This window comes from Odontesthes bonariensis, chromosome 12 (genome assembly GCF_027942865.1).
Source record: "Odontesthes bonariensis isolate fOdoBon6 chromosome 12, fOdoBon6.hap1, whole genome shotgun sequence".
In the NCBI taxonomy this organism is placed as follows: Eukaryota; Metazoa; Chordata; class Actinopteri; order Atheriniformes; family Atherinopsidae; genus Odontesthes; species Odontesthes bonariensis.
In genome coordinates this window covers 37,964,193-37,990,598 of record NC_134517.1, presented here as the reverse complement: position 1 = coordinate 37,990,598, position 26,406 = coordinate 37,964,193, and the positions used below count along the sequence as shown (strand labels likewise).

At 47.3% G+C, this 26,406-nt stretch overlaps 1 protein-coding gene across 5 annotated transcripts in view; it reads right to left on the bottom strand.

Moving 5' to 3' along the window:
- Window positions 1-1,993: 1,993 nt before the first annotated feature.
- kalrna (kalirin RhoGEF kinase a) overlaps window positions 1,994-26,406 on the bottom strand; it is a 253,945-nt gene continuing 229,532 nt past the window's right edge. For 2 of the 5 annotated variants that reach the window (XM_075480381.1, XM_075480382.1), the window contains 24 exons: window positions 25,846-25,964; window positions 25,691-25,757; window positions 25,509-25,612; window positions 25,317-25,386; window positions 25,153-25,239; window positions 24,927-25,019; window positions 23,825-23,875; window positions 23,605-23,682; window positions 23,341-23,526; window positions 23,012-23,183; window positions 21,630-21,838; window positions 20,817-21,100; window positions 17,107-17,269; window positions 12,961-13,023; window positions 12,823-12,850; window positions 10,767-10,929; window positions 10,546-10,667; window positions 10,323-10,451; window positions 10,082-10,243; window positions 8,409-8,487; window positions 7,774-7,825; window positions 6,616-6,764; window positions 6,365-6,503; window positions 1,994-5,539 (listed from right to left, as the gene is read on the bottom strand). In XM_075480381.1, coding sequence (XP_075336496.1) covers window positions 4,982-5,539; window positions 6,365-6,503; window positions 6,616-6,764; window positions 7,774-7,825; window positions 8,409-8,487; window positions 10,082-10,243; window positions 10,323-10,451; window positions 10,546-10,667; window positions 10,767-10,929; window positions 12,823-12,850; window positions 12,961-13,023; window positions 17,107-17,269; window positions 20,817-21,100; window positions 21,630-21,838; window positions 23,012-23,183; window positions 23,341-23,526; window positions 23,605-23,682; window positions 23,825-23,875; window positions 24,927-25,019; window positions 25,153-25,239; window positions 25,317-25,386; window positions 25,509-25,612; window positions 25,691-25,757; window positions 25,846-25,964 — 3,327 coding nt within the window. In that variant the 3' untranslated portion in view covers window positions 1,994-4,981. Of the gene's footprint in view, window positions 5,540-6,364; window positions 6,504-6,615; window positions 6,765-7,773; window positions 7,826-8,408; window positions 8,488-10,081; window positions 10,244-10,322; window positions 10,452-10,545; window positions 10,668-10,766; window positions 10,930-12,822; window positions 12,851-12,960; window positions 13,024-17,106; window positions 17,270-18,041; window positions 18,853-19,367; window positions 19,724-19,868; window positions 20,359-20,816; window positions 21,101-21,629; window positions 21,839-23,011; window positions 23,184-23,340; window positions 23,527-23,604; window positions 23,683-23,824; window positions 23,876-24,926; window positions 25,020-25,152; window positions 25,240-25,316; window positions 25,387-25,508; window positions 25,613-25,690; window positions 25,758-25,845; window positions 25,965-26,406 lie in introns of those variants that run through there. The other 3 variants (XM_075480384.1, XM_075480386.1, XM_075480383.1) reach the window with 3 other exon arrangements.

Below are 26,406 nucleotides of genomic sequence, written 5' to 3'. Positions count from 1 at the left end.
CCGTCAGCGCTGGAATCTGGAACCTGGAACCGATCAGAAAGTCTGAACTAAAAGACCCCGGCAGAGCAGGAATCTCTGCGAAACAAGAGGATTCACACGGAGCCAGAAAGCCTCTGGCAGAATGAACGATCACATTTCTGGGCTCGTCACGATCAGACGGAGCCGTGTTACATGTTGTTCATCACACGACAGCAGCATCCTGTGATGTTTCCAGTTAAAAAGAGATGAAGCTGTGCCTCAACCAGTGGCGGCTGCTGACATTTTTTTTAGGTAGTGCAATTTCCCCCCGTTATGTCCATAAGTACCATAAAAGTCCACAGGACTGAGGTATATTTGTCTAGGTAGCAAGACCATTTGCCTAACTTGTTTGTGCCTATAAATTCAGATATCAGATATCAACTTTAGGCAATATCTCTTTAGTCCACCAGATGGCAACACTGAACTAGTTCAAAGTGTCAAACTAAGGAAGTTACATTGTGAAACCTTCAAAGCAAAACATTTGCCAGTTAATAATTTGCCAGTCGGTTAATATTACACCTAAACCATTATTTATTTATTTTGCTCATATTGTTCCAGGATTCTATGAAATAAGTAAACACATAAGCTCTTAATGATAAGATTCATTCAATTTTCATTCTAAAGAATGTAATTAAAATGACAGCGTATAAATCCAAATCAAGTGTTTATTGAAGTTTTGGAAAATATGACTTAGAAAAGCATAACCAGTTGTCAAACATAGTTAAGTGCAGCTTACTTATGTGAGATTTCTCTCTTTTTTAAATATAATACTGCACCATTAACAATGAATGTGTCATTATACATTCTGCTGTTATTGTCAACATTATATAAAAGGTTTAAATCATTACAAGTCAATGATTGAGCACAAAAGGTTAAGTTATTTAGCTACATCAAATACTACCTGGAAAAATAGCAGGGTTGGTGGAGCCCTGGGTTTCATCTTTGCCTCGCAAGGCGAGCTCGAAAATCCCGCAAAATTCTTCCAAACTTCCTTCTCCGCATTAGTACGACGACTAAAGGGAACTTCTTTCAGAAACACTACCGTATTGTTGCACTCCACACTCGCCATCTTCTTCGTAGAATGTTCATGGTCCTGCGCAGCAGACGTATGACGAAAGCACGTCGTTTGTGCGAGCACATAAACCCGAATAGAGAATGTATTGGGAGCAGGATTTTTGGAAAAAACGGACGTACCATTCATGTCAATGGGAGATTTCTGGTGCAAATTCGACCCTGACAGAAATCGCCCCAAATGGGCGTGGCAAAACCAGGCGCGACCTTAATCTGATTGGACAATGATATATACAACCAGTTTGCCTACAGTAGATCAGTCCCGCCTTAGCAACTAGATTAAATAAAACAAACAAAAACCCTCCGTGTTGTGGCTAGGGATGGGAATTGATAAGATTTTTACGATTCCAATTCCATCTTCGATTCTGCTTAACGATTCGGTTTTGAAAATCGGTGAAAAAATGTTTGTGCAAATGGATAGCGGGCGGATATATATTTTTTGCAGCGGTTGCGGATGGGAAAATACGTCATTCGCGCATCTCTACCGGGGACAGGGACGTCTGGGTTTCTCTGCTTAAGCTGCTGCCCCCGCGACCCGATCCGGTCTCAAAGCAAGGCTGCTCAATTTCTCCATTGATAAAATAAATGCACAACTCTACAACATAAAAGTTCATAAAAAAATCATGTAGAATATAGCATGTGCTTTGTTGTCTACAGTAGTAGATCAACCCTCATCTTACATTGAAGCTCCAGATCAAGGAAGTGACGTCGACGCAGCTTTAGCAGCAGAGATGCTATTAGGCTTGTGTTGATAATAAATCAATTCATTTTCAATTCATTTTTATTTATATAGCGCCAAATACAACAAATGTCATCTCAAGGCACTTAGATAGTAAGTCCAATTCAAGCCAATTGGAATTCAATTCATTGTAATCATAATTATTCATAAAATAATCCAATTCGTTAATAATAAACTCCTGGACTATGTACAAACTTCCAAATGCATCGTTTTGTGAGTACAGACCATATTTGTACTACTGTAGAAGTTTGGTGTCATGGCATGTGATTTTAGTGTGGTAATTTTGGAGATACTGCCAGGGTCCGTTAGCGCTTGTACTAAGCTATTCGGGATAACTCAGTAACTCAGCTGATGTTCAGCCAAGATCGAAAAAACTTCGGGTGGGCTACTTGGCTGGATGTCACGGTTCAAATGACCCCAGGGTGAATCTACTCCGAACCATCCCTTTAACTCTCAAGTCATTCAAGTCATTGTGTCTCAAGTCAAGTGCCCAGTCTTTAAGTTCCAAGTCCGAGTCGAGTCTCAAGTCTTTTATTTTTTGTCAAGTCACAAGTCATCAAAACAGCGACTCGGGTCCCCATCTCTGCCGTTTAGCCACCAGATAGATGCAGTTTGTTGGTAGAAAATCTGTGGACTGAATCTGAGATGGGTGCTGTCTTCAACTCGGCCACCAGATGTCAGTAGCTGTCGGTGTTATTCAGAGAAGAGAAGGTTTAGCAGTGAGATGCAGGTGGAAATCCCAACTTATTTCCCCCAGCTGTTCTTTGTTTATGTGTTCCCTCGGGGGAATGAATCCATCATTATGTAAAAGGTTAGAAAGCTGCATCTCAGGGAGGGAATACCTTTACTTCTCTGATAAAAGCGTGCAGGATGGCTGGTTTTCTTCAGTTTGTTCTTACTTCAGAGACGCCTGCAGGCTTTTCTCTGCTCGCTGCTGCTCTTTCTAACATGAAATGATGAAGTCTGTGTGATGAAAGGATGAAACTGAGATCAGAGACACCCCAACAGCTCTCACTGCAGCTCCACCAATAAACACAACGCTCTTGCAGATTTGCTTGGACTCGGGTGTACTTTATAGAACAGTGAGATTCTTACATTTGCACCATTCTGCATGAAAATAAAAGCTTCTACTGCAGTACACTGGATGCTTACAGGGGGGGGGGGGGTGAAAGCCTTGGTGACAGCACAGCACTTATGATGGCAGAACACATTCTACGAGAGGCACATTCATTCAGAAGTAGAAACCGGGGGGTAAACTTCGGTCTCCAGGCCCGACCCGGCTGGACTCAGAGTTCGTTTCCCACCTTCACACCAAACATCACAGCTTTGCTCTTCAAACAGATACATTTCTAACCTGATTTCAAAGCAGGTGATTTTACATGCAGGTGTTCCCTGATTGTTCTACTGAGCTGTAAACTAGCTACCCACATCTTTGAACAAAGTCTTTGTAAACAGTGATGTGAACTAACTGAGTCTCCACAGCGTCTTTTCTGTCCTTTATGTTTCCGACTGTTCGGAACACTGAAGCTCCGCTTTGTACCCACTTTGTTGTAGTTTCTGACAGTTGGGTACGGATCAATGGTTGTAATGTCTGACAGTTGGGTACAGATCAGTGGTTATATATTCTGACAGTTTGGTACAGATCAATGGTTGTGGTGTCTGAAAGTTGGGTACAGATCAATGGTTGTAGTGTCTGACAGTCGGGTACAGATCAGTGGTTGTAGTGTCTGACAGTCGGGTACAGATCAATGGTTGTAGTGTCTGACAGTCGGGTACAGATCAGTGGTTGTAGTGTCTGACAGTTGGGTACAGATCAGTGGTTGTAGATTCTGACAGTTGGGTACAGATCAATGGTTGTAGATTCTGACAGTCGGGTACAGATCAATGGTTGTAGATTCTGACAGTTGGGTACAGATCAATGGTTGTAGTGTCTGACAGTTGGGTACAGATCAGTGGTTGTAGATTCTGACAGTCGGGTACAGATCAATGGTTGTAGATTCTGACAGTCGGGTACAGATCAATGGTTGTAGATTCTGACAGTCGGGTACAGATCAATGGTTGTAGATTCTGACAGTCGGGTACAGATCAGGGGTTTCTAACAGTCGGGTACAGATCGGTGGTTTCTGACAGTCGGGTACAGATCGGTGGTTTCTAACAGTCGGGTACAGATCGGTGGTTTCTAACAGTCGGGTACAGATCAGTGGTTTCTGACAGTCGGGTACAGATCAGTGGTTTCTGACAGTCGGGTACAGATCGGTGGTTTCTAACAGTCGGGTACAGATGAGTGGTTTCTGACAGTCGGGTACAGATCGGTGGTTTCTGACAGTCGGGTACAGATGAGTGGTTTCTGACAGTCGGGTACAGATCGGTGGTTTCTAACAGTCGGGTACAGATCAGGGGTTTCTGACAGTCGGGTACAGATCAGTGGTTTCTGACAGTCGGGTACAGATCGGTGGTTGGAACCTGAATTCTACTGAATCACAGTTCAGCAGCTGATCGGTCGGTGACTTTATGGTCATGAAGTTGTTGCCTTTCACCTTCGGGCTGTGCCCAGCAGACAGGTGAGACCGGCGGCTTTCAGCAGGTGTTACAGAGACATAAACATTTTTCTATGCTTACAATCTGCATTTCTCAGCGAGTCATCCTACAGAAAAGACACTTGGTGAAAAACGGCTTGTTCACCTTTTTCTACCTGTTTCAAAGAGCGGAAGAAATAAAAAAAACCTATAAATATCTTAAAATATGTCGAAGTCATAAACGCAGCTGTACAAAAACGTGCTCCTGTTCAGGTCCGCAGCTTTTTCAGCAGATTCTCAGAGGACGATCGTGGTGTTGAAAAGCTTCGGAGGCCAGCTGAAGAGCTCCTGCTGTTTACCCAAATACTGCAGTTCATTCTTTTTTAAATCAGAGTCTGGAACATCTGTAAAGTGGACTCATCGAGTTCTCAGTGAGTTTTCTGTTTCTTTTTTGGCGGCTGAGCTGATTTATTTGGGTTATGACGGAGTGGAGCTGATGAAACTGCGTGAAGAAAAACAAAACAAAACAGTTCTGGAACAACAGAGGGTGGTCCAAGAAGATTAAATGCTGCACCGCAGGGGGGCTCAGGCACTGTTTCCTCCCTCTCGCACCTTAATAAATAGCAAAGCCTCTCGGTCACAGAGTGTTCCCCATGCTGCTGCTCACCAGCCCCTTGATGTTGGTGATGGGTCGAGCGTCGTGCAGCTGCCTCCTCCGGTCGATGAACGTGGCCAACCGGGACGTGTCCAGTGGCGTCTTGGAGTACTCGCCCCCGTGTGCGCCCCCACGACCCACCCACGGGTGCTGCAGACAGGAAGTGGCGCTCGGCCTCTTCCTGGGGTCCTGCTGCAGCACCGAGGACACGAAGTCCCGGGCCGCCTGGCTCACGTCCCGGAAGTATTCGTCCGGGAAGCAGAAGTCCAGGCGGCAGATGTTGACGCACGTTTCCTCCGGCGACTCGTCCAGAAACGGGGAAACGCCGCTGAGCGTCACGTAGACCAGCACGCCCACGCTCCACACATCCGTCGCCACGGAGACGGGCGTCCCTCGGATCAGCTCGGGGGCGGCGAACTCGGGGTTTCCGAGCAGGAGGTGCACGTAGCGGCGGTGGGCCGAGAGCTGGACGGCGTCGCCGAGGTCGATGAGCTTCACGGACGGAGACGGCGCCCGCAGGTCCAGCATGATGTTCTCAGGCTGCCGCAAAGAGAGAGCAGACGGTCAGACAACAACCAAACCGTGTCTCATGTGTAGGGATGGGAACTGATAAGATTTTTACGATTCCAATTCCATTTTCGATTCTGCTTAACGATTCGGTTCTTTGTCGGTTCCCTTATCGATTCTCATTTGGAGAAAAAGGACAACAAACCGGTCGATCAGCATCAACTTTGTTTAGTTTAGAAGTAACACGAGTCATGACCTCACAAACCCAACAACGGTGAGGTCCACATTGGTCTATCCTGGCCTGGGTAATTTAACTCTTCCTGCTCTGGTGAAAGGAGAAGCTGGAGGTAGAGGTGAACTGGGGGTAGTACCACCAGCCTCTGGCTCTGAGCCAGTCAGGCTCTGTCTCTCATGATTTCATCTAAATGTAATGCCTGAGAAGGCATTCATTTAACCTTAACCGTTACTAACAGCAGCTTTTACAATCAGGCAAATGGTGCTAACATGATAGGCAGTGTTTGTTGATGCTGATCGACCGGTTTGTTGTCCTTTTTCTCCAAATGAGAACCGATAAAGAACCGAATCATTAAGCAAAATCGAAAATGGAATTGGAATCGTAAAAATCTTATCAATTCCCATCCCTATTAGCTCGGCTACTTTTTCTATATGTATGAATTGGACTAATTTGGAATTTAATGAACTGGATTTGATGGGATTAGGATTGTATTACAATGAATTGGATTCTCATTATCTTGAATTGGAGTGCATCTTTGAAGTGCCTTGAGATGACATTTGTTGTGATTTGGCGCTACATAAATAAAACTATAAAATAAATGAATAAAAGAAACCCGGCGTCACCTTGAGATCCAGGTGTGCGACCCTGCAGGTGTGAAGGTGCTGCAGGGCCTCCAGGGTTTCCCTGATGAAGAACGCCACCTTCTCCTCCATCAGCTCGTCGTGGGCGACCAGATAGTCGAGCAGTCGGCCGTCTTCCAGTCTGACACACGGACATCAGACAGAGAGTCAACGCGTCTCACAGTGAAGCCAAACACACTGAAGCTGACAGAATGTGTGCAGATGTGTGAGATAACATCTGTTTAAAGACTCACAGCTCCAGGATGAGCATCAGAGATGTGGGAGACTCGTACGTGTCCAGCAGCGCCACCAGCTGGTGACTCTGCACATGTTGGAGGATGTCGGCCTCGTGAGCCGCCTGCTCCTTCTTCATCATCTTCTTACTCACAAACTTCACTGCCACCTGGACAGAAGAAAATAGGCTGTGAACAGAGATAAAAACGCTTGGCTTTATGACCTTGGGGTGACCTTGGGGTGACCTTGCTGGGACGTCCACTCCTGGGAGGATTGACAGCTGTGTTTGGAAACAGGTTGGACTTTCTTTTATCTGCATTAAATACAGTAACGTGTAGACTGAGGAGGTTTATATGAAAGCACATTTAAAAACTTTCTTTTGCTGCATTTGATTTGCAGTTGACACTCTGGGGTCACATGGCACTGAAAGGATCGGATTATTGGCTAAATTACAATCAGACTGAGTTACTAAGTGCATGTAGACACCTTAATCTGACTAAGAACTGGATCGGATGGGATTCAGACCCCGAGATAACTGGGTTGAAAGTCACTCTAAACCTGCTTGTAGACGCTGAAGCACGTGGTGAATCAGACTTTGCGTTCTGCGCATGCTCCAGATGTTTTCCCGGGGTCGTGACCCGGAAGTCAAAGGAGACGATATTCCTGTTGTTGTCGCCGTCAGAAAGAAACAAACAACACGATGGAGAATGCTCCGTTGGGCATCGAGTTTGTGCAACAAGCAGCTCATCACAGAGCAAATGTAGAGGGACGTAGCTTCATCTGGCTCTGCGTTCTCCATCTTTCTCCAATGCCTGAGTTTGTTGTTGTTGTTGGTGGTGAAGAGGTCAACAGGAAGTGGCTCTATTAGCAACAGCTGGAATGGGTACAGCGCCACCTATCATACCGGGGTATGACACGCTTTGTGCCTCTGATCCCATTCATTCACCGCCAAATATCCAAGGAGAATTACCCTTAAATAAGGAAAATTACCCTCGCTCAGACAAGGAAGCTGCCGTCACTCGTCCTCACCAAGAGGACGTAAGATGGCGTTGGCGAGTGTGTGCCTATTTCACATTGAGTGGTTTACACTAACAGATGTTTCTGGTGTTCATGGTGCAGGCAGAATCACATGAAAAACTACTTACATGCACAACCTGGGCTGTTAAAAGGTGTCTTACCTCTTTCTTTGTGGTCTTGTTGAGACACTTCTTCACCACTGAAAACCGTCCCCTGGTCCCAGAGCAGAGAAGCAGAGTTAAAACCCACAGACTGGTTCAGACTGGTTCAGACTGGTTCAGACTGGTTCAGACTGGTTCAGATGGTGCAGACTGGTGCAGACTGGTGCAGACTGGATCAGACTGGTTCAGACTGGTTCAGGCTGGTTCAGGCTGGACTGGATCAGACTGGTTCAGTCTGGTTCAGGCTAGACTGGATCAGACTGGTTCAGTCTGGTTCAGGCTAGACTGGATCAGACTGGTTCAGTCTGGTTCAGACTGGTTCAGACTGGTTCAGGCTGGACTGGATCAGACTGGTTCAGGCTGGACTGGATCAGACTGGTTCAGACTGGATCAGACTGGTTAAGGCTGGACTGGATCAGACTGGTTCAGTCTGGTTCAGGCTGGACTGGATCAGACTGCTTCAGGCTGGTTCAGGCTGGACTGGATCAGACTGGTTCAGGCTGGTTCAGGCTGGTTCAGACTGGTTCAGACTGGTTCAGACTGGACTGGATCAGACTGAATCAGACTGGATCAGACTGGATCAGACTGGTTCAGAAACATCATGGCGGGCTGAATCCGGGACCAAACGTTTTTACCTTCCGATCTCACAGGTCTCAGTGAAGGTGGAGTCAAAGTTCTCTTTCCACTGGATCCCTGTTCCATCGTACCCAGAGTCTAGAGAGAGGGGAGCAGAAACACAGGCAGTTTTAATGCTGGAGCCTTTACAGCCGCTCGTCCAGAACCAGAACCAGAACCGGGCCCGTCTGCGGGTTCTTTCATGTCTCCATCGGAGCGTCACATGTGTGGGACACTGTGTAAAAATGCAACTGAACACAGAATTCATCATAAATCAACATTTTACTCACAAAAGAACGTAGAAAACATATTAAATGTTGAAAGTGAGACATTTTACTTTGGACAGGAGCAACAAAAAGCTGGAAAAGTAAGTGAACTGAAGAGAAAGGTCATGAATTGGTATAAAAAGAGCACCTGAGGGAGGCAGAGTCTCACAGAAGTGAAGATGAGCAGAAACTCAGCAGATAATGAAGCAAATAAATCATAACGTGAGAGTTTCCTCTCAGTTTCAGCCGCTCAGTGAAGGGTGAGTGTGTGTCTTCTTGGGTCTGAGGGTCCATCAATGGCCTGAAGTTAAATAATGACCTTCCTCTCACTCCAAGCAGCTTATTTTAGGGCGTAAACCCAAGCAAAGAGTTTATGTGGTCTTTAATTCTTTGTTCAACAAGGTCTAATTACTATGGAGTGGATCTGGGGCGCCTTCTCTCAGAGAAATGCTGCTCGCCGTTCTGATGTGTTCTTAATGTGCTCACCTGCAGCACTCAACACATGCTTGTTAATGTGTTGGATATCTGCAGTAAGTTCTGGAACTGCTACCACAAAGTCATGTCCAAATGTTCGTACGACAGCAAGCCATCCAGCCACGATGCCAAAGACACTTCTGGTTCCTTTACTGTGAGCACAGTGATGGATTGCATAGTTATTCCCATTCAGAGGATACACAGCGGCATTAAAAGACACCCGTCTGTCCATCAATTCAGAGTGGAAGCACCAGCCATAGACATACAGTATCTGATCAGTGGGCCGATAACCCTGCTGAGAACAATTCAGCCTGGATATCAGGCTTCACAGTCAGGGTTGGGTTAGGCATCCATCACCAGCCCCACAGGGAAAGGGTAGGGTAGGGTAAGGGTTAGGGTAGGGCAAGGGTTAGGCATCCATCACCAGCCCCACAGGGTTAGGGTAGGGTAGGGTAAGGGTTAGGGTAGGGCAAGGGTTAGGCATCCATCATCAGCCCCACAGGGTTAGGGTAGGGTAGGGTAAGGGTTAGGGTAGGGCAAGGGTTAGGCATCCATCACCAGCCCCACAGGGTAAGCGTAAGGGTAGGGTTAGGGTAGGGTAAGGGTTAGGCATCCATCATCAGCCCCACAGGGTAAGGGTTAGGGTTGGGCAAGGGTTAGGCATCCATCATCAGCCCCACAGGGTTAGGGTAAGGGTAGGGTTAGGTTAGGGTAAGGGTTATGCATCCATCACCAGCCCCACAGGGTAAGGGTTAGGTTAGGGTAAGGGTTGGGCATCCATCACCATTCCCACAGTCTTTTCCAGATAAGGTCACGTCTGGCTCCATAACGATGAATGATGAAGCTCCACTTCCACAGACTGAAACAGTTCGATGCAACCAGGAAACAGTCTCCTGTCCACTGAGGTCAAAGGTCATGGCATCACTTTTATCTACCACGTGTGTGTTACTTACTGCTGTTGGCCAGCGTGACCATGTTTGAGGGCTCAGATGGCGGGCCGACCCCCCAGTGGTTGGAGGCTCGGACTCTGAACTGATAGTGACCTCCTGGGATCAGAGCGTCGATCTGAACGCACTCCTCCGTGCTGCTCGCCACCTGCTGCCACAGCAACGAGTCTGAGGGTGGAGAGGGGGTTGGGTTTAGTCTCTCTGAACAGAAACAGCACCACCTTCTGACCGAGCCGCTCACACGCACCTTCCTGCCTGTACTCCACGGTGTAGCTGCTGACGGCACACTGAGCAGACGAAGCCGGGGGCCAGTGGACCATCACCGCTGTGCCGCTCGCCTCCTGAGCCACCGGCCTCCCCGGGGCTGCTGGGATACCTGCAGCAAAACAAACCAGGTCTCACATGTGTGGTGCTGGGGTGGGGTGGGGGGGGAGTTGGGGGTCTGATGCTAACGAAAACAGGAGCGTCACCTTGAACTTTAATGGACGCAGAGGAGGACGCAGAGCCGTGGTCGTTAACGGCAACGCAGGTGTAGATGCCCGTGTCCTGAGGCATCAGGTTACAGATCTTCAGCAAGATGTCACCGGTGTCCCTGGAGAGGAGGGGGGGGAGAAAGGGAGAGGAGGAGGAGATGGAGGAGAGGAAAGGGACCAAGGGAAGAGCGGAGCGATGAGCCTGCAGCCGCCGTTACCTGATGTCGATGGTGAAGCGGCTGTTGCTGGTCACCGGGTTCTGGTCGGGGCCCTTCAGGGTCACCGAGGGTTTGGGTCGTCCGCAGACTTTGCAGCAGAGGACGACGGTCTCTCCAAACGCACAAACCACGTCTGACAGTGGGACGAGGAACTCTGGAGCCACTGCGGACAGGAAACACATCACAGTCCAGCGAGCGGCTGCAGGACCGATGTGACACACCAGAGTCCTAATAGCTCTGCGGCTACAGGACCGATCTGACACACCAGAGTCCTGCTAGCTCTGCGGCTACAGGACCGATCTAACACACCAGAGGCCTGCTAGCTCTGCGGCTACAGAACCGATCTAACACACCAGAGTCCTGCTAGCTCTGCGGCTACAGGACCGATCTGACACACCAGAGTCCTGCTAGCTCTGCGGCTACAGGACCGATCTAACACACCAGAGTCCTGCTAGCTCTGCGGCTACAGAACCGATCTAACACACCAGAGTCCTGCTAGCTCTGCGGCTACAGGACCGATCTAACACACCAGAGTCCTGCTAGCTCTGCGGCTACAGAACCGATCTAACACACCAGAGGCCTGCTAGCTCTGCGGCTACAGGACCGATCTAACACACCAGAGGCTTGCTAGCTCTGCGGCTACAGGACCGATCTAACACACCAGAGGCTTGCTAGCTCTGCGGCTACAGGACCGATCTAACACACCAGATGCCTGCTAGCTCTGCGGCTACAGATGTTCAACTGCTCCGGTGAATCGAGCAGGTAACTGAGCTTTAGGCACCTGATCAGATTCTACATGCGGTTCGATCAGACTCTAGCCCCTTTCACACTGAGGAATAACCCGTGTTTAATTCGCGAATTTAGCGTGTCCGCTGTTGCGTTCACACTGCCGACCCGGGCTGCCGCGTCAACTCGACTCGCCTTTCGACCCGCGTCGGACCCTAGTCTTTTTGCCGAGCCGAGTTTGGTGCGAAAGCAATCAACGCGGGTTGGACGTGGGCGTGGCGTGAGGAGTTTAAAAGACAGAATGGACAGCTGATTCAGAACAACAGCGACAGGTGAGGACAAGTTTCACTCTGTTTTACTTCAAGTTCGAGACATTTTTGAAGATGGCCAACTGGGGAGACAAGCAGGTCCGCGAGCTCCTCAGCCTCCGAGCAGAGGACGTTATTTACCGCCACATGTCGGGACGGTGAAAGATGGACCTCTGCTGGAAGGACTGGCGAGAAAGATGGGCGAGCGTGGTTTCCCACGCAGCAAGACGCAGGTGACCAACAAACTGAAGGCCATGAGGAAAAAGTTCCATGCTGTTAATGACCACAACGGCAGGAGTGGCAGAGGGCGAGTGGACTGGCCATATTTTGACATGTGCCACGCCATCTGGGGAGGAAGCCACTCTGTATTTAACCCTACCTCCGACGCATGGCTTGTGCCTACGTCATTGTACACGCCCAGCATTTTATGTGTTTCGTGTGACGCTCTGCCACTAGGCCACGCCCCCTGAACTCGGCTTCAGGCGACACGGGTCACCAACACGCCAAGCGTTCACATTGCTCGACGCGGGTCGAAGGTGCAATTTGGACCCGCTAAGGTAGCGGGTCGCAGTGTGAAAGGGGCTTCTATGACCCCGAATGAAAAAGAGAGATCGTGTGGGAAATGGAAATTAAAATATAAAACAGTGATTCTTACATTTAATTAGATTAAATTTTGTTTCATTGCAGAAAGAATTGACTCGTGAGTTTTTCATATTTCACCTCATTAATCATAATCTATTTCAGACCTGAAACACATTCAGAAGAAAATGTTCAGACAGGGTTCGTTTTGGGCTGATAATGAGGTTAAATTATATTCAATCAAACGTCACAGAGTTCTCTGTCCTGACTTTTATGGGACGTGTTGCAGGTCTGAGAATGCTTTGCTTCTTTAGAATAAAAATATAGGTAAATGAAAGAATCTTTTTATTAAATGAGTATTTTCTCAGACCAACTTCTCCGGCGTCCTGATCTCTCAGAGTTTAACAGACTGGAACACAGGCTGATATCTGTTCATGTCTCACCTTCCTGGATGAAGTTTGGGTTGAGAAGCTGGAAAACAGATCAGAGTCACAGTTCAGTGTCAGCACATCGAGTCTTTTCTTATATCTGACACCATCGTTGTCAGTTTTTAATCGTGTGAAATCAGTCTTAGTTCGTACCTCCATGCCCGTCTTTGGGTCCAGATCATCGTCGCAGTCCGACTCGTCCGAGGTGTGGAGCTCCTGGAGGAGAAAGGAGGAGGAGGAGGATAAAAGGAGAGAAGACACGGAGGAAGAGCAACTACAGGAAGACGAGAGGAAACGATCAGAAAAGACGAGAGGAGGAGGATGTTAGGAGTGTCCTCTGCTTTGGATGCTGAATCCGGTTTAATTCCACAACTCACCGAAGTATCGAAGCTTCTGCAAAACATTCTGAACCAAAAAATAATGTTTCAACATAAATTATTCAAAAAAATAAGGAAGAAATATGAAATTAATTAATAGTAGCTGACACTGGCCACTGGGGGGCAGCAGAGAGGCATACATGAATAAATCGGTGGCTTACCTTTCGTCTATTTTACAATTAAAACAATATTTTATCCATAAATGTCGGAAACACTTTGAACTTTCTGGCTTTCTCTCTTTGTTAATGAACGGTCTCCTGGTGACTTTCGGGGCAGTTTTAGAGCTGAAAGAAGCACGTTTAACAGGATAAAACTCGGATTGTATCACCTCTGTGCTTCCCGGCTGCCACCACAGACCCCAAACTGCCTTTCTGCTGGAGTCTGGGATGTCCATGGACACGTTTCCGTGGCAGCAGGATCCACGTTTCTGATGCCAAATGAGAGCTTTAACTGGGAGAAACCGCCAGGCAAACGGTTTGCAGGATCTCTGAACTCTGAATCCGTTCCAGAAACAAACTCTGGATCCTCAAAATAAATAAAAGCAAAGTGACGAAGATGTTTAAAACATCTGAATAAACCTGATCACTGTCACATGCAGCTGATTCCAGAGCCTGTTTTTGCATTATTTTCTTGAGAAATCTACCTTTTTCTTTCTTTAGATCACATTTATAACGAGCTCAAACACAAGTGGCTCCTGATTCATTATCGCCGCCATGACAGTTACGGAGGGTCTGTCACATGAAGTGTTGGCATGCCGGCGTAAAGGTGGGTTTACCCAGCAGCTGCCCCTCAGACTGTTCGCTGTGACCGAACATTTATTCACCTTTTACCGTGAACAGACCAGCTTTGCTGTCTGAAGATAACAGCTAACCTGCGATCCGAGTCCACGGCCTGAAAGAGCTTCTCAGAACACGTGTTCATGCAGAAAGAGGAAAAATGAACCACAGCAGAACAGAATCAGACTTTATTTCCCAGCAGCTGTTTCAGGAACACACCAAAAACAACCCAAAAACGCAAATAACACACCAAAAACACACCAAAAACACACCAAAAACAACCCAAAAACAACCCAAAAACGCAAATAACACACCAAAAACGCAAAAAACACACCAAAAACAACCCAAAAACGCAAATAACACACCAAAAACAACCCAAAAACGCAAATAACACACCAAAAACAACCCAAAAACGCAAATAACACACCAAAAACACACCAAAAACAACCCAAAAATGCAAATAACACACCAAAAACACACCAAAAACACACCGAAAAAACACCAAAAACACAACAAAAACGCAACAAAAACACAAAGAACGCTCCCACCGCTTGTCTTTAGTGGTTCTCAACCGTCTGTTTTCTGATGATACAGCTTTCGATACTGCGGACCACAACATTTTAGTGCCTCGGTTGCAGCACCTAGTGGGCATCTCTGGTATCGCCCTGGACTGGTTCAAGTCCTACCTGGCAGACAGAACCATGTGTGTCAGCCTTGGTGGTTCTGAGTCCCGCTCTGCTGTCATATGGGGTTCCACAGGGTTCAATTTTAGGGTCCCTGCTCTTCTCACTGTACCTGCTGCCCCTGGGTTCCAGAAAGCATGGTATCTCTTTCCATTGTTACGCTGATGACAGCCAGATCTATGTGCCACTTAGGAAGGAGGAGGCTTTCTCTCTGAAACCACTTCTGTTATGTCCTGAAGACATTAAAGCCTGGATGTCCTAAAACTTTTTAAAATTCAGTGAAAATAAGACAGAAGTGATGGTGTTTGGTCCCAGTGGCTCCTGAGAATCCCCTCCTGTTGACTTGGGCCCCTTGGTGCAACACAGGAAGCCAACAGTCACAAACTTGGGTTTTAAGATGGACAGTGATTTTAAATTGGACCGGCAAATTTGTGCAGTAGTGAAGTCCAGCTTTTTTTTTTTATCTTAGGCAGCTGGCAAAATTTCAGCCTCGCTCCGCTGGCTGCTTGTGCATTTTAGGATTCTTTTATTAGGGGCCGAGCAGTGAAACTGCAAGGACCCTATTGTATCTGTAAGGTTTATTATTATTCCGCCGTATTATTCTTTGCAAAAGGTACTCGAGTCGCTCATTGACTCTGTAGCGCCCCCTACGATGCTTAAAAATGGTGCCAGCAATGGGGTTAGTTTCGCGTAGGACAACGAAATTCGGTACACTCATTCATCATGCCCAGACGCACAAAAAAAGTCTCATGCCGCCATGGTCCCACGACCACAGGAAGGCGGCCATTTTGGATGGAATGTGAGTTTTGGTGCCATTTTTGACCGATTCCACGCCTTGCATAGGATCGAACTCCTCCTACAGATTTAATGCTACAGACTTCAAACTTGGCCAGGTTACTCTTAAGACATGGGGGGGGGGGAATCATGGAGAAACTTTATCAAAACTTAAAGGGCGTTGCCGTGGCGACGCCTCAAAGTTCGATGACTCGGCATCACTCGCCACAATAAAAAGTCGCTTATAACTCCCACATACATTATCCAATCTGTCCCAAACCTCATACGGTGAATGCTGGACCCAGCCTGAACGTGCACATATTATCATAGTGACATCCACCTATAGCGCCACCTGCTGGGGGTTGTAAACGTCTTCTTCTTTTTTTTCCACACCTCGCATTTGATCGAACTCGTCCTACAGATTTAATGCTACAAGCTTCAAACTTGGCCAGGTTACTCTAGGACATGGGGGGAAAACAGCTAAACGGAGGCTCAGAGGAGACGGAGCTGCTGGTCCTAAACTGTGGAACGACCTCCCATTGCACATCAGACAGGCCCCTTCACTGCCCATTAATAAAACCCGTCTTAAAACCCATTTTTATTTCCTGGCTTTTAACCCAGCATGAGACTCTGTTTCTGTTATTGTTTTAACATGGTTCTTGTGTTTTATGCCTTATACTTCGTGTTGTTCTTCATGTTCAGCACTTTGTTTTTAACGGGCTTTATAAATAAAGCTGAATTTTTTAACCTTTTCTCATGTATTCCTCTACTTTCTGCTGCAATTGAAGTCTATGGCAGCCCCATTAATGCAATGGGAGAAAGTTGTGAAATTTGGCACACGTATTCAGCACAGTGCCAAATTCAACCTCAAGAATTTTCACGCCCCAACAGTGTACTCTCTAGCGCCACCAACACGTTAAAGTTCGAAGTGCATCCAAATGCATAACTCTGGACTCCTTGGTCCAAATTTCACAATTAAGGCATCATTTGAATCCTTGGATCATGACGAGTCCTATGATGTAATTTTCTGTCTAATTAGGTTGTCCGCCATTTTGAATTTGATCAAAAACCTTCAAAAAGCATTTCAGGTCACAGAGATTGTCCAACTTTCACGGGACTTGGCACACAGAATCTTCAGACCAAGCCGCACAAAATTCATCATGTGGATTTTTTCATTTTGCTTCCGTTTAACCGCGGCAGCCAATCAAACTCAGCGCCGACGCGCAAACAGGACGTTAGGCCGTATCTCTGCGATGCATTGATGTATCGATGCCAAACTTAGTGCATGGACTCACGACGCCTTCCTGAGCAGCCATAGCCTTCCCTATTCTTCCATGCTGCTAGCTCCCCCATCGCTGCTTGCAGCTATATTTATTTATTATTGTTTTTACATGGTTCTTATGTTTTATGCCTTATACTTCGTGTTGTTACTCATGTTCAGCACTTTGTTTTTAACGGGCTTCATAAATAAAGTTGAGCTGATGAATTCAGGTTCTTTCAGCACGCCGCTTCATGGCCCGCCTGCTGCTCTCCCCTGATTGGACGGTGGTGTGTGATGCAGGTTGAGAACCTACCGAGCTGCTCCGTGCACGCACTCACACACACGTTGGAAATAAAAGTCAAACCGAGCGGATGGGAGGCACACACAGATGACATCACCAGCGTGCACCGTCGGCCCGCCATACTCACTTTGGCCTTGGCCGCGGGGGCAGGCGAGGCGAGCGGGGGAGGGGTGCAGGCGTCTTTGGGCTTACAGAGGAGGCCGTTCTCCTGACCTCTGACCCCCAGCGAGGACGCCTCCCTGGACTCGGCGCGCTTCCGGGCGCGCAGCGTGTTCCACGACAGAGACTTCCTGTGCAGTGCAGGAAGGACAAACATCAAGCAGCCAATCAGAGAGCAGGGAGGCAACGGCCACCATCAGGTCACAATGATGGAGGCGAACAGCCGCCATCTGGCGTCTGTTGCTATGGAAACCAGGTTTTCTGCGGTTAACATCAAACATTCAACGTGCAAATAAAGTTTTTATTATAATGAACAAAAATCAAAGTTTCTTTCTGTTTCCTGGAACCTTTAAAGTGTCCTGATCAGCAGTTCTGCAGCTTCCTGAAGCTCTCAGAGTTTCTCTCTGGACATTTTCTGCTTCTTCCCTCATCTTCAGTCCTTGTACCTGAGCATCTTCAGAGGAATGTGTTTTTTCTCTGTTCAGCCACTTAACTCTGAGCTGTGAACCATTCAGGCAGGAAAAAGGCTCCTAACTCAAGGGATGAACCAGTGCTGTGTCCACATTTTAAACTGGATCTTTAGGCACTTTGTTCCCAGCAGCCTGTCACAGAGACACATCATTTGTTCCCATTTCTTTAGCTGCATCTGTGAAAAACAGCTTCATAGTTTCAACTTTTTTGTACATTTATGTTTAAAACTGCTTTCAGTTACCAAAAGAGTCAAATTAATATAAGAAATTCAGTTTAAAAAAATCTGAATCCCAAAATAATGAACGTTATCACGTCTAAAAGTAGGAAAAAAACAGACAATAATAAGAATTATATGTTATTCAACATCAAGAAAAAGTAAATAAGATTCACTTTAAAGCTGCTCAGAACTGAACTAACTCTGGTTCTGCCTCAGATTCTGGGTTTATGTTCATGTTGGAACATGTTTCAGTGAATCTCTGCAGCTGTTACCATGGAAACATCTGCAGATATTCACTTTAAAGCTGCTCAGAACTGAACTAACTCTGGTTCTGCCTCAGATTCTGGGTTTATGTTCATGTTGGAACATGTTTCAGTGAATCTCTGCAGCTGTTACCATGGAAACATCTGCAGATATTCACTTTAAAGCTGCTCAGAACTGAACTAACTCTGGTTCTGCCTCAGATTCTGGGTTTATGTTCATGTTGGAACATGTTTCAGTGGATCAGCTGCTTCCTGCTGTTACTGTAATTTATAAAGAAATGAAGCTGATCAGGACTTTTGAACAGAGCTGAATGAGCCAAAAAGGCTTCAGGACAAACTTTCTGTTCTTCACCAGCAGAACTTCACCTTTACAACAGAGATATTCTTTTTTTCCAGACTCATCCAGATAAATGGGAACAGTTAGTGTCTGAAGCCAAAAAAAACTTTTACTCTCGAGTCAACTCTGAGATGGAAACTCTGAGATAAAGAATCCTTATTAATAAGAATGAGAAGCCTCTGATGACTGTGATAAATATGAAAGGAAAACAGGTTTATGCAGGTTAAACAGGTTAACGCGTCCCTCAGGAACACGCCGGAGCGTCCTGACGGCTGAAGCTGCAGAGGACGCCGCCGCTGTTCCAGCTTCCTGTCGGTGTCACACAGGAACAGCTGATCAGAGTCAGAGTCGGGTCGGTGCGGAACACTAAAGGATCGTTCCGCTTTAGTTCAGCCTGCTGTCTTTAACGTGTGTCACACCAACTTTCTGTAAAGAAGAAAAGCTGGAATCATCACAGCCGCACCCAGGACCTCCGTGTTCTTCAGCTTTTTGGTTTTCTGACCAATCACAGCGGATTCGTGTCCAGCTCGGAACTTTCTTCCTCCAGGAGAAAGGCTGTGTTCGAAACCGCATACTTCTCCTACTACTCATACTAACTAACTTTTTTAAGTTCCCGGATGCATACTAGATTCTCCTAAATGTTGGGTATGCATCATGAGGTTACTACTCATACTCAAACTACCCAAGATGCAACGTAACGTGACGTCGCCGATCGTCATTTCCTGTCAAAACGGCAGTTTCAAGCTAGCTACAACGAGGGTAGGTTCACTTCCTGTTTTCAAAACAAAAGCACCAATTGTATGGTAATGGCTTTCCCTATGATAAAAGGCAGCGGGTATTTTATTTTGTGAAAATAACCGGAAGTGCGTTGCTCACTGCGGCTAGCTTTAGTAGCGCCGAATTCGTGGGAACAAAATTGTAAACAGCCGGTATTTTGTCAGGTTTTCAACACGTTGGGGATCTAAACGACTACTTTCTCACCTGAAAATGTTTCAAATGTTGCTAAAGTTTACAGAGTTTAGAGCTTAAGGGAAATCAGCTTCAGGCCGGCTGATTTCGGCTCGGGCAGGAGCGAAATGCATTGTGGGTAAACGCTCTGCATACTGTCTGATCAGTTAAAAGTTGGCGTGACACACTGGAGCTCAGCAGGCTGAATCAGATTCGTCTCTTTATGAGCACTTTAAGGTCACTTCGGTTGGAGCTGAAACAGCTTAAAAACGCTCCTTTTATGGGCTTAAATGCCCTCAGTCTGAAGTTTGCATCTTCTGTGGAGTCAAACCGTCCGTGTTAGTACAAACTGAAAGAAAAACACAAAAAAAACCACATCACAACAACAGATACAAAAAGCTGAAATGAAGTTGCTCCTCCGTGTTTCCGGGCCTTTGCCTGCTCTATCTGCTCACTTCCTGCTTCCTGCTGCTCACACAAAGCCACGCAGCAGCTCGCTTTGCTCTGTAGTTTATTTACAAATATTAAAAACTACAAACATGGTCACGCTGCGTCGCCAACTCACGCTCCAGCTTTATTTTACATCCTTAAAATACATTTAAAATCATGAGCAGACCACCGACAGTACAACGCTGACCGTGGCCATGAAAGGAAACATATTGCACAGCCTGACTTTATTCATATTTCATCATCATAAATAGTGCAAATTGGATTTATTTATTTTTTCTTCAAACAGGAATGTTGTAGAACCTCAAGTCAGATATAACAAAAATTAACTCTGTACAGAAAACTGTCAACAAACTTCAACACGAAGGAGGAAATCGATCCAACTTTGTCCGTGAATAAAAATAATAATTAACAAGGCAGAAAAAACAACAACAAGAGGAATAAACAAAAAGGTGTGTACAGATTGCCACAGACAACAAATAAATCTCCTTTTACGGAGAGCCGAGTCCGCCCGAAGGGACGCAGGCGAGTCTTTTTCTGTCGGAAAAAAAAACAGCAAAAAACAAACAAAAAGTTAAAAAAAAAACAGCAAAAAACAAACAAAAAGTTCAAAAAAAAAAAAGCAGTTTGTTAGAACTGAAATAAGAGTCCGGTTTAGGCTCCACGTCTCTCACAGTCAGCTACGTTTTCTATCCGCTCTACTCGTGCGGGATTAGGTCAGCCTCCAGGCCGCCGTGGGCCCAGAGGTCAAAGGTCACTGCAGCAGCCTGACGGGCACTGAGACGCCGGCTGAGTACCTTAAAGGGTCAAAAAGCGCCTCCTGTGAGGTCCAAACGGAGGGGGAGGGGGGGAGGAGTTAGGAGGTAGGAGGTGAGGGCGCAGGCAGTGAGGAGTTAGGACTCAAAACAACAAAAAAACCAAACAAAAACAGGGAGGCAGAGCTTGATCCGGTCCGGTGGTGCTGGGGGGGTGCAGGAGGGCGGGGGGGGACTTACTTGATGTTGTCAGCGTCTGCCACCGCCGCCGGGAAGGAGGAGGCGGAGCACGAGTCCTTTAGGGGCCGGGTGAGGGGGCCTAAGACGCGCCCCGGCACCCAGCCCTCGGCAGCAGGTGATTGGCTGTCGGCCGGCCGGTACACCAGGTACATGTTCTGCTGATTGGTGGCCAGGATCTGGACCGCCTCCCCCTGACTCACGCAGATCTCGTTCTCTTTGAGCGCCGAGTAGTCCTGAGTGACCCGCATGGTGGAGGAGACGCCGTTACAGCCGGCGTCCACGTCCTGAGGGGGAGACAGAGGGGGGAGAGGGGGGGACAAGGTTAAAGGTGAGAGGGAGGAGACGCCGCTACACCTGGCGTCCACGTCCTGAGGGGGAGACAGAGGGGGGAGAGGGGGGGACAAGGTTAAAGGTGAGAGGGAGGAGACGCCGTTACAGCCGGCGTCCACGTCCTGGGGGGGAGACAGAGGGGGGAGAGAGGGGGAGGCAGAACATCCCAAACTGCAGGCAGAACCACACAGCAGTTCAGAGTTCAGACTATCTGCATAAAACTTTTAGGTTGATAAAAGTGAAACCATGAATTCCCCTGACGGAGCATTTCCACCATCCTGAGAAACGAGAGCCTTTTATTCTGCAGCGGGTCAGACTATCAGCCCACCAGACTCAGAGCGTCAGAGGGAATAAGGCAGCTGGAGAAGTTAGAAGTGGGGCAGAAAGTGTTCAAAGTAGGGCAAGAAACCTGCAGCAGCCTGGATTTTAACCTCGGCTCTTTAAGGACGGCGGCTTCACGCCCCAGCAAACACAGAAACTCACCCTGGACTCGAAGCACGACGAGCCGCCGTTGGAGGTAGACACCTTCATCTGGCTCCTCCCCCTCTCCGTCTCCTTGTCGCCGAGGCCGACGGCCGAGGACGGCCGGCTGTGGGAGGCCGCGGCGGACCGGTTCCCCGAAGACGAGCGGTTCCTGGTCAGCGAGGAGCAGCCGGTCTGCTCCTTCTGGTACTCGATGGGAGACTGCAGAGCTGCATCACACAGAGACGGGTTTACATACTTCCATACTGCATACTATGTACTGCATACTGCATACTATGTACTGCATACTGCATACTACATACTGCATACTGCATACTACATACTTCCATACTACATACTGCATACTGCATACTATGTACTGCATACTACATACTTCCATACTACATACTTCCATACTGCATACTTCCATACTGCATACTTCCATACTGCATACTATGTACTGCATACTGCATACTTCCATACTACATACTGCATACTTCCATACTGCATACTATGTACTGCATACTACATACTTCCATACTACATACTGCATACTTGCATACTACATACTTCCATACTTGCATACTACATACTTCCATACTACATACTGCATACTTGCATACTACATACTTCCATACTTGCATACTACATACTTCCATACTGCATACTGTGTACTGCATACTTCCATACTGCATACTACATACTCTTCGATCAGACAGTATGCAGAGCGTTTACCCACAATGCATTTCGCTCCTGCCCGAGCCGAAATCAGCCGGCCTGAAGCTGATTTCTCTTAAGCTCTAAACTCTGTAAACTTTAGCAACATTTGAAACATTTTCAGGTGAGAAAGTAGTCGTTTAGATCCCCAACGTGTTGAAAACCTGACAAAATACCGGCTGTTTACAATTTTGTTCCCACGAATTCGGCGCTACTAAAGCTAGCCGCAGTGAGCAATGCACTTCCTGTTATTTTCACAAAATAAAATACCCGTTGCCTTTTATCACAGGGAAAGCCATTACCATACAATTGGTGCTTTTGTTTTGAAAACAGGAAGTGAACCTACCCTCGTTGTAGCTAGCTTGAAACTGCCGTTTTGACAGGAAATGACGATCGGCGACGTCACGTTACGTTGCATCTTGGGTAGTTTGAGTATGAGTAGTAACCTCATGATGCATACCCAACATTTCAGAGAATCTAGTATGCATCCGGGAACTTCTGCTTACTCAAACTCACATACTAACTCAGAAAGTTAGTAGGAGAAGTATGCGGTTTCGAACACAGCCTAAATGAACACACCGTGTTAATGTGTGATCCCTGATGTTCCTTAGATCTCATCTTTTAAAGATGCAGAGACACTTCTATCAGCTCCAGATCAGAACTCGGCTGCCCGGTCCTTTTCTTACCCGACAGGAAGTTGCTCTGAGCGTCCAGGACTTGCTGAATATGTCCGACCCACACCTGCTTGATGTCGACGTTGGCGGCCTGCAGCGTGAAACGCTCCGACGAGCCGCGAGACGACAGGACGAACTTACAGGGGTCGTTGTCCACGTTCTCCTCCAGGCCCAGGCAGGACACCTGTGGGGTCATCGAGGCTCGTTTAGTCGGGATCAAACGGCTCCGAAGGCGGCGGGTTAGATCGTAACAGACACATTATTTTACATCCGTCACATGCACTTTCAGGTGGTCACGTTGCGCCCTGATCAGGCGCCACACAGACGGCGTTTCTGCGCACCTTGATGCTCTTCTTGAACTGGTAGCCGGGCGTGGACGAGCCTTTCCTGAGCAGCTCGCTGAGGATGACGATCTGCTCGAAGAGGAAGACTCGGCGTTCTTTGGAGCGCGACAGGACGCCGGCGTCCTGCTCCGTCACGAAGAAGGTTTCCTGCTGCAGCAGTTTGCCCTGATTGGTCAGTTTTCCCTGCAGAGACGGCGAGCGGACAGTCAGAGCTGAACTCACAGGCAGCGCTAACAGCGTGCTAACGGCGTGCTAACGTACCTCGTATCCCTGCAGCCGGCCCAGGTTCATCATGTCGTTGCACAGCTTGGGGACCTGAGACATCAAACCTACAGCTTTCTGTAAGAGAGGAGTTTAAATCCTGAGCTCAGATGAGTGTTGGATCAAGCTGGGCCAATAACCCCGCCTCCTGAATGTGGGCGGGGCCCTAAATGCTGAGCGAAAAATACATTTTCATCCATCTAAAAAGGGATTTTTTCACCTCGATTTGTTCACAGTCCATTCCTGCCTTGGTGCTGTACTTCAGGAAGTCCTGCGGAGAAAAGAGAGCACAGCTTTAGCATCACCGCACGCTGAGCTGTTGGACGAAGTTGGACTCACACTGGAAGAGGAAACCTTTGTGTTTGTGAGCCTGAACGACCGCATCAGGCACAAAACATTCCCTGCAGCTCACAGGTGGACGTGAACCTCTGTTCCAGCTTTATTCATTCATTTTAACTGTTAAACTGTGAGACGGATCGCCTCCCGTTCCCTCAGTGGAACTAAAGGTGCACCTCAGGGCTCCATCCCGGGACCACTCCTTCATTTTATGGGAAAACAAACGGTCCTGATCTTTATGAGGAGCTGTGCTGCTCCACATCTAACCAGGCTCTCCATCAGCTACGATATACATTTAAAACTTATTTTAAATACCATAAAAAACAAACTCACAATGCTCGAAAATGCAGAAACATTTGGTTTGGAATCAACTACAGAAGCAGTTTAATCTGATTTCATTAAACTGATTCAAAGAAACTGTTAATATTTACTTAATTCATACATAACAAACATACCGTCTGTATATTGTTGTGTGTGAATTACATGTGTTACTTGTAAAATAGAGCTTAGATGAAATATATTTAACAAATAAAAGTCAAAGTCAGTGTATCAGCACAGTTATTGAATTACACAACACAAAGATTCCCATCAAACATGAAATAACAGACCTTTTTAAGATAAACATCCCCATATCCTACCCTTAAACCCATCAGTCGATAAAGTGAAGCATTAACTCTGTTTTCTGGGTTAGTTCAGACCAACTGGAAGCTCCGCAGGGTGGTCTGAAGTGGAAAAACAGCAGTCTGAAGCCCTTTGTGTATAAATAACAGCATCGTCAGCATAAAGGCGCATTTTTACTTTAATGCCTGCACAAAACTCACTTATGAATATAAAAAAACAGAAATGGTCCCATAATGGAACCCTGGGGAACACCCTTAGTTTCATCAAAAGTTCCACATGATTATTTCAGGAGGATTCAACAGCCTGAAGACTGAAACGAGCATAAACACACAGTTAAACTACACGTAAGAGGAGTTTACTGTTACCTTCAGGAGAAGCTGGTATTTGGTGATTCTCTGGATCGGTTTGATGAGGAAGTCACTGATGGTCAGTCTGGACTGGATGTCCTGCTGGATTCCCTGTAAAAACAGCCAAATGTGTGATTAACTCGTGCTTCTCTTCAATCTTTGGACATTTGGTGTCGAATACTCGAGATAATAAAGCTTCCTGCTTCCCATACTGAGCGTCAGCATCAGTCTGAAGTCCACTTACGTGAAAGAAAGAGTCGTACTCTGCCACGATGTACTCGGACTTGGGCTTATTCTGACAGTAAATCACGTACATGTGCAGCCTCCTCTCCTGAAACACAGACAGAAGGTTTTCAGACGGCAGCTCGGAGGAGGAACTTCCTTCGTTCTTTTCTCGGCGTCACTCACGTGTTTGATGAAGAGCTCAGCAAGATGCTCGTGGTCGTCCAGACATTTCTCCAGCTCTCCTACGAAGAAGCTGACAGAGAGAAGATGCGATCAGTTAGCAACTGTTAGCACCAGTTAGCAGCTGTTAGCAGCAGTTAGCAGCTGTTAGCAGCTGTTAGCAGCTCTCTTCGGCGGGACACCAGCTGGACTTACTCTCTGTGCCACTCGTAGATCTGGTGGATGTTCCCGAACACGATCTTGTCTTTTCCCTTCATGTCGTCTGGAACGCCCTTGTCCTTGATCCAGTTCATGAAGCCCTGCGGGATCACAAGAACGGATCAGTTCTGACACCGCTTCCATCCAAGCTCTGCGACCCCAGCGGCTCACAGCCTCACCTCCACCACGATGCCCAGGTCTTTGACGTAGTCCTTCTCCGTCTGGATCAGCTCGTTCAGGACGAACCTGAGCGGAAGGAAACAGCACAGCTGCTACATTAATGGCTGTTCCTGGAGGGAAGACGCGCTGAAGAAGCAGCTGATGAGGTACTCACATCCGGCCTCTCATAGCTTTGGCTCTCTGCTCCAGTTCAGGGTTCCGTGGCTGGACCGGAGTGGTTTGTTCTGGGGGAGACAGGGAGGTGAAGCCGGGGTAGGCGCCTGGTTCCACAGTCTGAGGAGAGAACAGAGGCAGCAGCATCGGTATCATCAATAAAATATATTTCATGATACAAACAGCACTTCCTCTGAGGTTGGTTCCTGACAGCAGGGGGCAGCATCCCACCATCTGGCTCTGCTGTGTCGGGTCTGAAACCTTTTCTCCCTGTTTCCCTTCCTTAAGAACGGATTCTGGACCATCGACATATTATAGGTAGACGCCCCTTTCGCCTCTGGGTCGCGTTAAATGTCGCCGCCATCTTGCTAGGGGGTCAGTTGCGTCAAGATCGCCGGTCTGTATCGGCGCAAGCTGTCAGTGTGTCGGTAAAAGAGCAGTTTGTCCGGGCTGAAATTGGCTCGGATGATGTGTTTCTGCTCAAGGAGCACATTCAGGACACACAGTTTGGTATAGACAACCACCACTTTGCACTGTTGTCATTGGTTGTGTCCACATTTCA